Here is an 18323-nt window from a genome sequence, read left to right as displayed (position 1 = left end):
CCTTTGTATGGGCGGGATGGGAGGGCATAGCACACGATTCTAAAGTTTTGAAAGAAGTTGCATTTAATCCGACTTCTGGATTTCCATTCCCTCCACCAGGTTTGTCATTTTTCTATAAGTTTTATTATCTATATTATTAATATGATTAATTTGTCACCCATTTACAGATAAATATTACCTTTGTGATGCCGCATACACCAACACCCGTGGATTTATGGCTCCTTACCGCAATACTAGGTATTGGTTAGCTGATTTTCGAAGAAACAGAGCTTTAACTAAGGAAGAAAGGTTCAATCATGCTCATGCACAACTTAGAAATTACATTGAACGTGCTTATGGTGTATTGAAAACGAGATTTCCAATTTTAAAACGTATGGCTCCTTATCCTTTTCCAGTGCAAAGAGACATAGTCATTGCCTGTGTCGCGGTCCATAATTTTATAAAGAAATACGATATTCAAGATGACCTATTTACGAACTTTGAACAAAACACTATTTTTACTCCTAATGTGGGAGGTGGAGGAAGTGAGGGCCAAAACATACAAGACATGGAATGGGGTTCGGAAACCGTTGAGTATATGACTACTTTGCGTGACCAGATTGCTAATCAGTTAATTTCAAATGGTTCACGTTAAATGATATATTTTTTTATTATGTATGACAATGTGTATTTGGGTTTTGTATTACACTTTGTATTTGGATTTTTAATTATGTATGTTTAATTTGGATTTTATGTGATAATTTTTATTTGTATAATTATTTTATCCAGCACAAAAGAACAACATAAGGATAATATGGTCATTTTACTCATTCAGCACAATCAGTCAGATAAATAATCAAACAGCATAAATTCAGTCAGATGTGGACTCAGTCAGCATTTCTAACTCAGTCAGCTCTAACCCAATCAGCAACTATCAAACGACCCTTAGGGTGATTTATATATTTAAAATCAAACATTGAGGGCCGTTTATGTCATATGTCTATTCAAGAAGAAAATGTCTTGGTGTACATTGTTTTGAATTATATATAGGAATATATCGTACGTATATATAGATAGTCGACAATCGACATTGAAAAATGGCACACGATAGATTTGTACCTAAAACCTACGAGGCGATTTATGTAACCTTATTTTAATTTTCAAATTTGGTTTGTTAATAATTGGAACGAATCTTGATTTTTCCGGTAGCCTCGCAAAGCAGCCAATCGTGACTTCTTTTTAGTGTCTCCCAATTGCCGCCGTTCGCATCTCCCGGCGGCAACCTTCCATTTCAATCCACTTTTCAATACAATCAATGGCGGTGGCCCTGCTCTTCCTTCTCAGGTATTCCTCACTTCGTATTGATTTCAACTTCATAGTTTCGTTGTTGTATCCTTTCGTATTATTATATATCGCTTCGGGTTCTCTACCGAAATTCAAGTTTCTATTGTTTTAAGAAGTAATTATTTCCAATTTCATCTTAATTTATCTACCGTCCAGTCCGTTTCCCGTTTCGTTTACAAAACATTGCGTATTGATAACGCTCTTCATCCGAATCGGTTTTATGCTTTTTACGATTACCCTAATAATTTTCGATTGAGGGCTGAATCTTGTATCGATATTAATTGACTGCAATGTGTGCTTATTTTATGTTTGCCAATTTTATATTCAGGTTTTAGCATAAGGTGTGCTGGAATTTGGGGAGATGGAAGAGCCGGGGCAACTTAAAAGGGCGTTTATTGATGCGACGGCCGGTTCTATCTCAGGAGCTATATCACGGACAGTCACTTCGCCACTAGATGTTATTAAAATCCGGTTTCAGGTGAACTTTTCGTTTTTTTTGCAGAACCCTACCTGTAAACCCCCTTGCTGTATTAGCTAAAAGAACAAGTAGAAACATCAATAAAGGGGTATAAAAGAACAATAATTTATAACTGTTCATATTATTCATGTAATAGGAACATGAATCTTCTTGCTAATCTAGAGTACTTTCAGAAACTTTCCACTTTTAGGGGAATCTATCATCATGGATGGAATAAAGGATTACAGTCTGTCATCTTTTGTGAATCTGCAATAATTTTTCTTTACCATTATGCTTTTTGCCATTGTTAAAAGAAAATTGATTAAATTGTGATTGCAGTTTAGCAGGCTTAGTAATAATAATGAGACTTGGGATGATGATTAAGGCATGTTACAGGGTTCCAATAGTTTCAATGACAAATCTGGTCATGCAAGTGTCCCTTTATTTTGTTACATTAAGTTCAGAAGCACTGGATATTGTACTGGTTGCTTAATTCATATACTTTTCACAATATCCATTTAAAATTCTGGGGCTTACACTGAATCACAGTTCCTTATCATCTTATCATCAGCAAATAGTTTTAACTGTATCATACTTGAATTGAGAAATTTATGCATTTTGATTTTTGGCTTCTTCTTATGAGTTATGACATCAAGTTAAAACTGAGAACATAAGATGTTATTGGTTACATTTGCAGGTTCAACTGGAACCGACTACTTCTTTTGCATTGCTTAGCAAAAATGTATATGGGGCCTCGAAATATACTGGAATGATTCAAGCATCCAAAGACATCTTTAGAGAGGAAGGCTTTTCAGTATGGGCTCTTCTACTAGTACTCTGAATACTTTTTTTTTATTTTTTTACTTTGAGTTTGAGTTATATTTATATATTATAGTTTATTCTTTTCAGGGCTTTTGGCGTGGTAATGTCCCAGCTCTTCTCATGGTCATGCCATACACTGCTATACAGTTCATGGTTCTGCATAAAGTCAAAACTTTTGCTTCTGGCTCCTCCAAGTCAGGTCAGTGTCAAAATTTAATCTCTGAAAATAGTGACTCTAAATATATATATATATATATATATATATATATATATATATATATATATATATATATATATATATATATATATATAGTTTCTGTAATAGTGACTCAATTCGATTCACAAGGGTATACTGTCATTTAAACTTTTAAAAGCGTTAATCTTTCAAGTGTAGAGGGGGTATTATGGTTCGAATGACACAGTGAAAACCTGAACATTTGAAAATAAGCAATCTCATACCAAGGGTAAAATTGACAAAACACTTCCAAAGTGCCAAATAGTGTTGTTACTGCAGGTAAATACCCGAACATAGGACACAAACAAACTGTAAAGATTACGCAGATGCATTAATAAACTGTAAAGATCACTATCAAGGGACAAAAGCCTTAAATGGTTTAATGGTATAAAGAGACGTAAAAGTGATAAATCTTTACTTATAGCAATGTACTTTTAGTATTGCTTAATCATGTTTTTTGCATTTGGCAGATGATTTTGAAATTTTCTGATTGGTTTTTTCGTGCGTTTGAATTTGGGGTGATGAATTTGAATTCCAGGTGGCAGTGGTGATAGAATCTAAAGATCAAGCTACATTAAAACAGAAAATGATGAATTTATAACATGCAACCACTTTTCTCACACCATACATGTTTTCTAAATTAAAAGAACAACTTGTGTTAGCCCAACACAGGGGTAGTTTGGTCACAAATTACCTACTGTCCCATTTTACTGCACTGTGCCATATTTGAGTGCAGGGGCGTATCGGTCTTTCAGGGAAATTGAAATATGAACAAAAAAAATAAACTGTACATAAGGGTGTTTTAGTCACAAACTGTTAACATTAAAAAAATAAAAACTATCCATCAAAAGTAGGCAGACTCTCTTCTGAGTTCTTTTAAATAATTTTGTGCTTATATACATTATAAAACGACTCTGGTATACTGCAATTTCACAATTAATTCATCTAGATAGAGTTAACTGATTTATCCTGTAATCTGTTATGAACATGGGGGTATTTTAGCCACAAACATTTTATGATAAAAAAGATGTGTTTTTTTACTGTTAAAATCTGTTAATTTTAACCAAAAAATCTTTGATTTCAATTTGAACATAAAAAACTGCACACTGTCCCATTTTATTTCAGAACAAAAAAACTTTGCATTCAAAATCAGTCAATTTTAAGTAATAGCAGGAGTTGTATACAGACCAAAAAAATATGTATTTTATTTACTGTTAAAATCAGTCACAGATTAAGGCATTATATTTGACTTTCTTGGTCATATATTTTTTTTTCTCACACCTCTGAAATACATAATGCATGCAGAAGATCACATTCATTTAAGTCCATATCTGTCCTTCATGAGTGGGGCCCTAGCCGGGTGTGCTGCTACAGTTGGTTCATATCCATTTGATCTGCTAAGAACCATTTTAGCCTCACAGGGGGAGCCAAAGGTATATCTATCTATCTATATCTATATAAGTTATCATCGCCTTTTAAAAAAAATAACTGTTGTATTATTTATATATGTATATATAGATATATCCGAATATGAGGGCTGCATTTGTTGACATTATGAACATGCGTGGTTTTCGTGGGCTGTATGCTGGATTATCCCCTACACTAGTCGAGATCATTCCTTATGCCGGGTTGCAGTTTGGTACTTATGACACCTTCAAACGTTGGACCATGGTAATAAATAAATAATAGTAATAGACTATGTATCATCTTAAGTTATTACTGTATAAGATATTGTTTGATTAGGCATGGAACATACGCGGGCTATCGGATCCAACACGTGCCGAAGAGTCCCTGTCAAGCTTTCAGCTTTTTCTCTGCGGGCTTGCTGCAGGGTCATGTGCCAAGGCTGTTTGTCATCCACTTGATGTTGTGAAGAAGCGGTTTCAGGTAAAATTAAAAAAAAAAAATTGGTTGAATATGATAAAATGGAATTGTTGGGGGGTTGGAATGAAATTACAATAATAATAATAATAATATACAGATTGAAGGATTGCAAAGGCATCCGAGATACGGGGCGCGTGTTGAGGTAAAGGCGTATAGGAACATGTACGATGCGCTTTCACGGATCATGCGGACAGAGGGATGGGCTGGGCTTTACAAAGGGATCGTGCCATCCATTGTGAAAGCTGCACCTGCTGGTGCTGTTACTTTTGTTGCTTACGAGTATACGTCGGATTGGGTGGAGTCTGTTTTGAGTTGATAAATTATAATTCTTTTTTTTGTAGAAGTGGAAAGTCAAGGGATTCTGATGGGATTTATAGCCTCAATAAACTATACTTTCATTCATCCCATCCCATCCCATCCCATTCGATAGAGCTTTGTAATTTCAGGAAACGAATATATGCTTCATTTTCTTAACATAATACAAATCAATCTCTTATGTTATCAAGATCTACATAATAATAATAACATCAGACGGATAGGAATTTAAACTATATAAGCTTTATATAAACTATGATGATCTAAGACTAGTTATCCATACTTGGCTTGACACAATATATGTAATTAAACTACAATTATGTTTTTTTTTAGGAAGCAGATATTGAGACAAGATTTAGACTAAGAAATCGTAAAAAAGGGGCACATAGTGCAATTCCACACTCTATTTTATATGAAAATATGTTTGTTAAGTTCGGATTATAATGTATCGCAGGATGTCAACAGGGGCAAAAGAGACGGGGATTGTATCCCCGTCCCCAAAATTTCCCCATTCCCCTTCCCCCAAAATCTTCGTCCTTTCCATCCTCGCCTCCGCCCCCAAATTCCTCTTCTTACCCCCGGACCTGTTCTCCCGTCCCTAATTGATTTTGGGCTAACCTTATTTTTGTTAAAAGAAGTTTTTGTTTGAGTTAAAATAAACTATTTTATGGGTTAACAAATAGTTATTTATAACATAATTTTACATGTTATAAACAACTTAAAAATATGTTTTTTTTGTTGAATTTTGGTATGTAAAAATCATTTTATTGTTTAATATATTTATATAATTAATATATGTAAATATATATAATTCATTAACGAGGCCCCTATGGGGGTTCCGGAACAGGACTGCCAACCCCCGCCCCCGAAATTAAAACGGGAGTTAACCTTACTCCCGCCCCTGCTCCAGTCTCCAGTTTTTTTTTTTTTTTTGTTTTTGTGTTTTTTTTTTGTTTTTGTTTTTTTTTTTCAGTAAATACCCCCATACGAGACTGTGCCCCCACGAGACTTTTTTACATCCCAAATGTATCGTTTGTGATCATATTCGGTATATTATTATCTTTTACTAAATTAAAAACAATAAAGCATGAATGGTCCTATAGCTTTACAGTTTAATGGAAAATAAATTTTTTAATGAAATTAATGTCATATTATTTTCGTTTAATTCCGTTTAATTCATTTTATATAAATATATAAAATACTTTTATTTTCTATTAAATAAAATAAATTAAACGAAATTAATGTCATATTGTTTATATGGTTAACTATCTTAACATTTGTAGCAGCATACTTATGTATTAACTAACATACGTTTTCTTTTTATTTTGCGTTGAAAATTTTATGACATTAAAGAATATATTCAAAGTTTGATAAAACTAAATAATTTTTTAAAATTAATTATCAAAATTTTATATCGAAACAATATAAAATTTATTTTACTTATATTATGAAATCAAAACCGAAATATATTTTCATCTTTAACTCAAACCCACATACTTATATTTTTAAAATAAAATAGCAAAATACTTTTATTTGTATAATAATGTATTTTTTATAATTACACATCATGTTTTTTTTTTTCATAAAAATAAATATATTTGTATAAGATAAATGAAGATAAATCTTAACAATTACATCATATAAAAATCAAAAAGTAATAAAATGATGTTTTTACGCTTCAAATATTTTTAGATAAAAAAAATAGAAATAGAAAATATTTAATTATATATTGTAATTTATATATTTTATATAAAATCTACACAACAAAAATTATTTATATATTTAAAAATATATATAATAACAAAGTTGTGAAAAAAGAGGGCGAAAATGTAATATTTCAAATGGTCATTGTTTAAAATTTCACAAATTGTCCTTAAGCAAGTTTCACAAAATGGCAGAAATAGCCCTTATCCAAAATTCTTTCAACTTAATGGATTAATCTAACGGACATCCACGATAAGGACCATTTGTGTGTAAAGTTTTCTCCGTAGGGACAATCTCAAGGAAAAAGGTTTTGTAAGGACAATTTCAGAGAAAAACTGTAAAGCTGAAAGACAATTCGTCTAATTTACTCAAAACAAAAAGATAAAATCCAATCCAAACAAACCAGTCACATATCTCAAAACTCAAAACTTTGTGAATTTTAATGTAAATCTGTTGTGAACGATGCTAACATGTATTGGTCGGGACTCGAGATTGATTGGACTAGGTTGAGTTACCAGAAAATCTACAAACTTTTATTAATAACTAGTTGGGTAGCCCGTACACTGCACTAGATTTATTAATCTTATATTTTCATACAATTTTGTATTGTTCTATTTCTGTAATTTTGTGAAAAGTGATAGTTAGTTTTGTTTACTTCTTTTTATAGTTTATTTTAGCATATTTCATTCATAATTTAGATAATTTCCATGAATATTTTCCCTTTTGTTATTTTATGACTATTTCGGGTACTTTCGAATCTTGTGAGCATAATTGCAGGTTTTCGGGTCTAGCGGAGCTGGAGTGTTCGGGACGTATGGGAAGCAATGAGATTTGGTAGACAAAAATGATGTTAGGCTTGGTGATTGTGGAGATGATGCATGGAGCGAGCTTGATGGTTATTTGAAGGTTTGGAGAGAAATAAACTTTAAATTTTCAAAACGCGGGAGTTTATTCGAGCGTGCGTAGATTATTTACCGGGCGAGTTTGGAGGATTTGGAGAAGCCAAATTGGGCTTAAAATGAATAAAAACTTGAAGAAAATGGGCTAGGAGGTGATTGGATTCGATCTGGGCTAGTGGGACATGCTTTGGAGGCCCAAAATCTCAAAGAAGCCCATGTCAGGCACCACCCGCGCAACCCACCCGCGCAGCAGCACGCGGGTCGCGCAACCTCCTGCAGGGGCAATTTCGGAAATCCATTTGGAAGGCTATTTGAGGAAGGTTGGTGCCCATCTTTTGGAGACTCTTGGACATCCGATGTTTGGAGATTCTCTCTGGAGTTTTGAAGACTTTTGAAGGCCAAGAACACTTGAAGAACATCATATTTTTACCTCTTGATTCTTGCTTAATGTTTGGTACAATTTTCTCTAACTTTGTTTCTTTGGGTTTAGCCATGCTTGGCTAAACTAATCTTGGTTGACTTTTGGTTAATCCTTTGAACTTTTGTTGAATGTTGAAGAATCCATGAACATGTTCTTAAATCTTTATGGGAATGTTTTGTGTTTTAACATCTTATCACTACTTGTATGTTTTAGTTCATGAGTTTAAATGTGTTTGTGGTGATTAGTTGGCTAATTTCTTGATTAAGTAAAGGATCCTCAAATTAGCAAGCAACAAATGATTTTTGTGTTGTTTTTGCTTCACACAATCATAAAAACATTTCCTCCAACATGGTGGTGAAAGCATTTGACCCCTCTTGGATTTGGTGACTTTTTGGTTCTTAATGCTAGTTGACTTTCACTAATTACATGCTATTTGGAATTAGTGACTTTGACTAAGGAAATTGTTATGAGCTCCTCTAGCCATTTCAACAATTAAGAAAAGTCTAGGTAATCTCAAGCTCCTTGGATTACTATAGCCAAATTAAGGATTTAAATCAAAGTATTGCACCATTGGATTCTAATGATATGTTCATCAAAAGTCAAAGTGAGGAAACTTTAAGTCAACCATCTCTCCCTTATTGATTTTACATCAAACTCTTATTTTTGTTGCATTTGTCTATTTAAATCATTGTTAATTCTAGTTGTTTCAAGTATTTCAAAACACCAAAACCCCCCATTTTATTTTTATTGTCATTTTCAAGTATTTTTACAAAGAGATTTTTCATAGAGTTACAAATTGAACCAATCTCCGTGGATTCGATCCCTTTACCACTATACACTATTTTAGTGTGTAATATTTAGGGTTATTATTTGTGTTGGCCTCGACAACCACCAAATTTTTGGCGCCGTTGCCGGGGATTGGTTTTGATTTAACCAGTTTGTTTCTCTATGCCTACATCTCATTGTGCAGGTACTCTAATTTAAAACCCCGAAATTAAAAAAAAAGTATGATTTGGAAATGAACACTCCTTGCACCGAAGACCAACTTTCTGAGCTAGCTCAGTTAGTTATGATGATTGAAAGTAACCAAAGTGTGCAGCCCACACCTCTTCTTTGTGATTTTTGCACCCAAAATGGACATCATTCCGACATGTGTCCATATTTACAAGGAGAATGGGAAGAAGTGCAAGAGAAAGGAAGCTACTACCGGTCAAACCAATGGAGTTATGATCAGCCTCAACATGATCAATGGTGGGACAACAACCAAGTTTAGGGAAATAACCATTACCAAAACCCATACCAAACATGGGGAAATAACCAATACCAACCAACTCCACTATTCCAAGAACCCTATCCTTATCCTCCTCAACAAACTGAAACGCCAAGCATGTCCTTAGAGGACATTGTGAAAAGCATTGCCACTTCTACCCAAATTTTCCAGGAAACAACTCAAGCTAGCCTCAAAAGCTTAGAGCAACAAATAACACAAATTTCTCAATCATTGAGTATGGTGGAATCTCAACATAAATTACCATCTGAAGAGAGCCCATGTCATAACGCATGTTGCATTCCTTTGAAAGATGAGAAAACTTTTGATGGCCCAAGAGTGTTATATGAAGAAGAGGAAGAAGAAGTAGGAGTGGAAGAGGTTGTTAAAGAAGAAGAAGAAATTGAAAAAGCTGACAATGAAACTATAGAGGAAGTGATATGGGTTAACGAAAGAGAGGTTGAGCCACCCACTACCATTGAGAAACTAACTCCATTGGTAGACCAACCACAAGAGCCAGAAGCGATAAATTTGTCGGACTCTTCAAATGATACGTATCACAAGAAAGAAGACGCCCAACCGGTCACCTACTCAAAAACCATGTCCAAGAGTTTAGAAAAGAAGGAAGATTTGGTCACCTTAATGAACAAGTACAAGAAAGAATATGATTGGATGATTGCTATTATCAAAGGTTTGAGTCCGGTATGGTTCTCCCGTAAAAAGAAAGTCAAATACAAGAAAAGAGTCCCAATGGAGGTGTGGAAATTAAAAAATGTAGACACGGGGCAAATTTGCAAGGTTAATGGACATCGATTGAAGCCATTCAATGAAGGTTTTGATTCAAATGTCCAAGATGTAGTCCATTTGGACGCCCCAAAGTGTTAAAGTGAAGTTTGGAGGCGTCTCGCCAAAGACGTTAAAGAAGGGCATTTTTGGAAAGCATTGTGTTTTCGTGTTTTTAATTTGAACAAAATGAGTTTTGAAGATGTTTTTGGGATTCAAAAGAGTTGTTTTTTGAAGAAATCAAGAGTTTCTAGGTGTTTGGGGCCTTCCAAAGCAAGAACGGGTGAAAAACGAAGAAAAATGAAGCGAAAATGAAGATCAGCATCAGCGGGTTGCGCGACCCGCGTGCTGTTGCGCGGGTGGGTTGCGCGGCCAGGTGTGATGAAGCGACATTGGCCCAAGACTTAACTGCAAGGTTTGCGCGACCCGCGTGGGGACTTGCGCGACCCGCGCACTGTGCTGGGCAATTTGGGCTATTTTTGGCTATTATTTGACCAGGTGTTGACCAAAGGTTTTAATGATTTGACCTTTTGACTTTTCTTGACCAACATTGACCGAAATTGACCCTTTTTGACCCATAGATTAAAATGTTCAGCTTCCCTTCTTCTTCATTTAATCATCTTGACCTCCCACTCCATTCCTCTCATATAACCTTCCAGCAACCACCTCGCCGGAAAATTCAAGATTGTCGAAATTCTACCGGTCGTAATTTCACGAAATCACCGCCACAGACATCTCATGTCATCCAATCCTCCGATTTAGGTCATATTTGCCCTTACCTTAAGCATTGAGGACAATGCTTGTTCTTAAGCTTGGGGTGGGGCATTTCATTTTCCTTTTATTTTTTCATGCATTTTTAATTAGGTTGCATAACATTTTAGTTTTAAGCTAATTTTCATTCATTTTTTTAAATCCAAAAAGATTTTATTTTCTTCTTTTCTACTTTTATATTTTTGCATAACATTTAGCTTAGGGCATTAACATTCATGCATTTTTGTTGTCCGTTTATTCTCACCCCCTGGATGCCATGGAATAGGTTCACAGTTATTGTATCATTATTGGTCCAGGATCTTGTTGTTATCTCACCCATCGAACGGGGACCATTAGCTGCAGTTTGGGATCTCATACTTGGGATCAGATGCTGGTAGCTTAAAGGGGTAAGTGATCATGGACAGGTAGTTTTCATGAAGAATTATGCATACAATACTAATGTCTGTAGGATATACTAGAGCAATGGATGTCTTAGCCTTGCGGTCACTACCGCCGAGAGGATCACACTTGATCATGTTTGAACCGTTAGGATGAAGCACTAGTGCTTGTCCCCGAGTAGAATCCATATCCGGTCTCTTTACATCACCATATCTTTTTGCGATTTTCTTAGGATTTTAGAGAAGTCTTATAGTCTGCATGTGGACATTTTCATTATTTTTGAAAAAAAAAAAGAAAGAAAAAAAAAATTCACAAATTTGAAAAGGAGCTTACATTATATCTTCATGCTCCACACATGGTCATTTTCTCGCTTAGACCATTCGGATTATATTACTACTCTTTCGGTTCCACTTACACACTTTAGGAACCAAATTTTGAGTCAAAGGGTTGTTATTACATTACCTTCAAGTATAACAAAAAAAAAAAAAAAGGGGGGGGGGGCAGGTAAATTCCCAGCTGCAGAAATCTGAGAAGGGTGACCGGTTCAATTATTGAACTAAATCTTCCAACATTTTGGTCACCCGGCGTTTGATATTCATTTATTTAGGTATGTTTTATTGTATATAGATTGAGTTGTTTTTCGCAAATTGGTGATGTTAGGGAGACTGTCGAGTCAGATACTACGGGAGGTTAGGGCCAACACCAAGTGATCCGATTCCTACAACGGTGCCCGAGCGATTAAACCTAGTTACACATGAGAGAAACCGGCAAATGTGAGATCAGAGTGTACATTTAAAGAAGAGCTCCACCCGAGCCCATCCAGCTGCTTTCTCCCTACTACAGATATTCTTCATTGTATGCATGTTCCATTGAGGCTGCGACTGCTCATCCCTCCTTACTCACCTAAAGGAGTTGTCCTGGCTATGGTTTATGGTACCATTGTCATCGGATGAAAAATTCCTGAGGTAATAGCAAGATCAATTCTGACCATGTTGACTAACGGTGATCAGGTTCTGCGGCTCTATCCATTCTTTTTATTTTCTCTAGGATAGTTCATCCCAAGTTCATTTTAATCTTGTCTTACTTGAGGACAAGTAAGGTTTAAGCTTGGGGTGATTTGATAGTTAGTTTTGTTTACTTCTTTTTATAGTTTATTTTAGCATATTTCATTCATAATTTAGATAATTTCCATGAATATTTTCCCTTTTGTTATTTTATGACTATTTCGGGTACTTTCGAATCTTGTGAGCATAATTGCAGGTTTTCGGGTCTAGCGGAGCTGGAGTGTTCGGGACGTATGGGAAGCAATGAGATTTGGTAGACAAAAATGATGTTAGGCTTGGTGATTGTGGAGATGATGCATGGAGCGAGCTTGATGGTTATTTGAAGGTTTGGAGAGAAATAAACTTTAAATTTTCAAAACGCGGGAGTTTATTCGAGCGTGCGTAGATTATTTACCGGGCGAGTTTGGAGGATTTGGAGAGGCCAAATTGGGCTTAAAATGAATAAAAACTTGAAGAAAATGGGCTAGGAGGTGATTGGATTCGATCTGGGCTAGTGGGACATGCTTTGGAGGCCCAAAATCTCAAAGAAGCCCATGTCAGGCACCACCCGCGCAACCCACCCGCGCAGCAGCACGCGGGTCGCGCAACCTCCTGCAGGGGCAATTTCGGAAATCCATTTGGAAGGCTATTTGAGGAAGGTTGGTGCCCATCTTTTGGAGACTCTTGGACATCCGATTTTTGGAGATTCTCTCTGGAGTTTTGAAGACTTTTGAAGGTCAAGAACACTTGAAGAACATCATATTTTTACCTCTTGATTCTTGCTTAATGTTTGGTACAATTTTCTCTAACTTTGTTTCTTTGGGTTTAGCCATGCTTGGCTAAACTAATCTTGGTTGACTTTTGGTTAATCCTTTGAACTTTTGTTGAATGTTGAAGAATCCATGAACATGTTCTTAAATCTTTATGGGAATGTTTTGTGTTTTAACATCTTATCACTACTTGTATGTTTTAGTTCATGAGTTTAAATGTGTTTGTGGTGATTAGTTGGCTAATTTCTTGATTAAGTAAAGGATCCTCAAATTAGCAAGCAACAAATGATTTTTGTGTTGTTTTTGCTTCACACAATCATAAAAACATTTCCTCCAACATGGTGGTGAAAGCATTTGACCCCTCTTGGATTTGGTGACTTTTTGGTTCTTAATGCTAGTTGACTTTCACTAATTACATGCTATTTGGAATTAGTGACTTTGACTAAGGAAATTGTTATGAGCTCCTCTAGCCATTTCAACAATTAAGAAAAGTCTAGGTAATCTCAAGCTCCTTGGATTACTATAGCCAAATTAAGGATTTAAATCAAAGTATTGCACCATTGGATTCTAATGATATGTTCATCAAAAGTCAAAGTGAGGAAACTTTAAGTCAACCATCTCTCCCTTATTGATTTTACATCAAACTCTTATTTTTGTTGCATTTGTCTATTTAAATCATTGTTAATTCTAGTTGTTTCAAGTATTTCAAAACACCAAAACCCCCCATTTTATTTTTATTGTCATTTTCAAGTATTTTTACAAAGAGATTTTTCATAGAGTTACAAATTGAACCAATCTCCGTGGATTCGATCCCTTTACCACTATACACTATTTTAGTGTGTAATATTTAGGGTTATTATTTGTGTTGGCCTCGACAACCACCAAAAAGCAGGAAAAATTTCTATAATTTTCATACATGGACCATTTATGTATATTTAATAATAGGCATAGTGACCATATCTATAATTTTATGAAACATAGAAGCCAATTCTATAAATATGTTAATTAAGAAGGAACTATTTATGTAATTTTTTTAAACATAGGGCGATTCCTGTAAATGTAACACCCCAGTATACATGTACTTTTAAATTCACTCGTACGGTTTAATTCATGTCATTTTGGGCCCTGTAATAGAATGAGAAGCACTAGTGACAATATTGTAATTTTGGGACAGAAGGAGTACGCTAAGGGTACATAAGAGTACGTTGAGTGTACTAGGGCGCACCCTAGTACGTTGGACATACACTTATGTACGCTGGGCGTACTCATGTCTTGAGGAAACCCTAAGTTTTAGGGTTTGAGGGGTATTTAAATAGTCAACCAAACTATCAGTTAACATATTTAAGTGGGTTAATCTTACACTAACTCCTATATACAAACCAATTGTATAAATAGTCAACCAAACTATCGGTTAACATATTTCGTCTAACATTATGACCACAAAAAATAATCTCATTATGGAATTTCAAAATAAACCATCACATAGTCCTAAATATCGATTCCAACGTCACTCGTTTCATGCTAGACATTCAAATTGAGCCTAACCAAAGGATTACGTAGGGTCCCTACGAAAATACGAAATTTTCACAACAATAGTGTCACAACACTCATATGGAATGCCAATAAACATTTTAGGCATTCTAAGTGTTTGTGATAAAATGGTGAATACCACGATATATATGACTTGTCAATTTTTAAATTTATATAGTATTTAGTTAAAAGTAGAGAGCCTTGTATCTTCGCTTTTTATTATATATGAATTCTTAATAGTTTGATCCTATAAATTATGATAATTTAAAAGGCAACTTATTATTTTTTGTTATGAAATTAAAATATACTTGAATCTCTCTCTCTCTCTCTCTCTCTATATATATATATATATATATATATATATATATATATATATATATATATATATATTATGTGTTTTGATACAATATATAAGTTCGATTTTCATAAAACCAGAAACGGAAGCTTTAAAAATAACAATATTGTTTTCGAGTTTATAACAAAGCGAAATAATCTAAGATCCATTTATAGAGGTTAGAATGATATTAAAACAACCATATGATGTTTTAGAGATAACCTTTGAAGCCTTTGAACCCACTTGGTTTTGGGGTGTTGATGAAGATGTAAAGATCAAAGAACATGATCTTCTCTACAAGTATCCGTCATCAAGATTAAAACACTTGGAATGCTAGTTCCTTATTGTATTCTTGATTGTCTTAAGCCTTTAAGTGCTTAACTCAAATAAGCACTAAAGGAGACAACTCAAGAGGTATTCTAATCACCAAACTAGCTTCAAAAGAGAGAGAGGTGGAGAGTAGAAGAGAGTTTGGCCATATGGAATAATGGAGAGAATTCACTAGAAAAACTAGCTTCAAACTCATGCAATACCCCTCTTTAAATACCCATGAAAAAGAAAAAGCAACACCATATAATAATATAAAGTATTTACCAGCTTTTAGGAGCATGGGAGGAGGGTTGACAAGCAACCTCCCATGCTTGTCCAAACTTTCGGCCAAGGAGTGCAAGAAAGAGACAACTTGTCTCCTAACTTTGTTATACCACAAAAGAATTAGTTTAAAATTTATAAACTTAAAGTTTATAAAATATAAACTTTGTCTCTAGGTAAAAGACAAAAAAGATTCAACTAGTCCAAAAAGTTGTGCATGACTCATTAATTCATATCATATGAAATAATAACCAGTTATACTCTCTTATAATTATTATTTTCATAAATCAATAACTATTCCCTAATTATAATACAAAAATTGATAATATTATTAATAATCATATTAATAATAAATATACAAAATGTGCAAACTTGATAAAGGTGTGACCGTATACGATCATATTATTAGCAATATGACTTCATAATGATTCTTGAGCATATTGATTCAATACTATATATATATATATATATCATAGTATCATACATACTTATAAAGCTAGCATTTTTTTTTTGAATCTCATGCATTTGAAACTCCTTTTTTTAACTTCCTCAAACCATATTCATTTGAAAACCTATTTTTTAACTAATGCAACTCAAATGTTTTCTTAATTATGATTTAACACTCAAAAGTTTTATAACTTATATTATGTTTAATTAGCATTTAGTGAAAAGTTTAGTATAAAAAGGTCAATCTTTTGTGTCTTTTGTGTTATATAAAAACTTACATGTAAGAAGGATTTGAAGATATTGTGATTCAAAAGTTTTCATGTAGTTGAAGCATTCACGATACAAATATGATGATTTGAAGAAATGGTTATGTCGATCCAAATATGATGATTTGGATAAATGAGTTATATCGCATCGATGGTAATTGTAATATGATTTTTTCTTTCAACCAAAACAAATGAAGCTTTTCTATTCTTTATATTCAGTTTCTCATTTAATCTTTTTATGTGATTTGTGTGTATTACTCAATCTTGAATGTGACTCTCCAAACATCAATGTTTTGCTTGAAATATCTTTCTGATTCTTCTTTTTCAAGAAAAATATTTTGATTGCAGGTTATTGAAGAATTATCATCAAGTTTCTATGGTTGAATGGTGTTAAATGAAGAAAGAAGATTCATAAAATGGATATAGGTTTTTTTGTTTGAGCAAAGTTGACGAATGTTAGTTTTTTCTTTTGATTTATATGTATGTTTATGTAACATTTTTATTTATATATTCAACTACCCAATGCTCTTGTTTATTTGATTGTAGTTTTTCTATTTTGATTATGTTTATTTTCTATTATATTTTTGTTGGGTTATCCTACACAACATACTTAAAAGACAATATTTAAAAGATAACATAATTTTGAACATTTGATATGTAATTATGATAGACTTATCATGATATGTTTTTCATATGAAAGTAATTTATCCATATTACTACGACAAGAATTACATATGACATTTACGAATATATATATATATATATATATATATATATATATATATATATATATATATATATATATTATGTGATCTGTTTAACATGTATATGAACCTATGTATGTTATAAATTTATAATTAAATATCTTTATGTTTAATAATTGAAGGGATTAAAATGATACATCAAAACCAATTATTTACACGAATATAATAATAATAATAATAATAATAATAATAATAATAATAATAATAATAATAATAATAATATATTTCCAAGTACCGCATTCATTTGAAACTCACACTACAACTTAAGGGTTTTCTAATTTATGTATATTTATTAGTTACAACTCAAGAGTTTTTAACTTATGATTATTAATTAGTAATCATTAATAACTTTTTATTTTCCTTTCTTTTATAAGGTTGTAAAGTTTTGCTCATTAAAAACATTAATGTATTTGAAGAGATTTGTGATTTAAATATGAAGAGTTAATATAAATGTTATAATAGATGTTTTAGCATTTTTATGTTATTAAAATTTATAGTATTTATTTTTCATATTTTTTATTATTCGTTGTATATATATCTTTTTTGATACAAATGTTATAATAGATGTTTTTCTATTTTTATGTTACTAAAAGTTGCAATTCATATTTTTGTTCATAAGTTTTGTTACCCATTATATTATCATTCATTTGATATATAATTTACACAATATTAAACGGTTTATAAAATTATCAAATAATTGTATATATCACAATGACTTAAAAATTAAACTATAATGTTTAATAAAACTAATATGTTAACTATATGTTTGCTTTAGTACTAACATTTTTTTTCAAAGTACAAATATTAAATAATAATTTGGTAAAAGTTAGGGAAAACTGCAATAAGGTCCCTACATATTGGCCTCATAATCGATTTAGTCCTTATATATATTTTTTATTCAATTAAGTCCCTAATACCGGTAATCGTATTCAATTTAACCCTTTGACCCGGTCAACAGGTCATCCAACTTTCAAAAATTACATTTTCGTCCCAGATTTCAAAATTTATTACAAATTTGGTCCAAAATTACCACTTTTAGCCCAGATTTTAAATTTTTTTACAAATTTGGTCCGAAATTTACCCTTTTTGCCCAAATTTTAGAATTTTATTATGAATTCATCCCAACTTTAGTTTTCTTTACAACTTTTTTTTCTCAAAAGTTTGTTTCTAATATGTTTTTTCTTTAAAACTTATATTTATACAAAAAAAGCATATTTTCACATAGAAATCTTATTTTTTCTATATAAAATCTTTTTTTTAAAAAACTTTTTTGTATATGAAATATCTAATTATAAAAATAGGTTTGGATTATTTGTGTG

General features: G+C 32.8%; 1 protein-coding gene across 1 annotated transcript; it reads left to right on the top strand.

Moving 5' to 3' along the window:
- Positions 1 to 1082: 1082 nt before the first annotated feature.
- Positions 1083 to 5222, top strand: LOC145092087 (mitochondrial thiamine diphosphate carrier 2-like). Its single transcript, XM_079029980.1, has 8 exons — positions 1083 to 1323; positions 1652 to 1801; positions 2478 to 2594; positions 2690 to 2801; positions 4143 to 4270; positions 4356 to 4508; positions 4581 to 4724; positions 4819 to 5222. Exons 2-8 carry the CDS (start codon positions 1685 to 1687, stop codon positions 5035 to 5037), a joined length of 990 nt encoding a protein of 329 aa, XP_078886106.1. The 5' UTR covers positions 1083 to 1323; positions 1652 to 1684; the 3' UTR covers positions 5038 to 5222.
- Positions 5223 to 18323: the final 13101 nt, after the last annotated feature.

The sequence above is a fragment of the Lactuca serriola genome, chromosome 3, assembly GCF_051521515.1.
Source record: "Lactuca serriola cultivar US96UC23 chromosome 3, Lser_US96UC23_V15, whole genome shotgun sequence".
NCBI lineage: Eukaryota > Viridiplantae > Streptophyta > Magnoliopsida > Asterales > Asteraceae > Lactuca > Lactuca serriola.
This window is presented reverse-complemented; position numbering and strand designations above follow the sequence as displayed.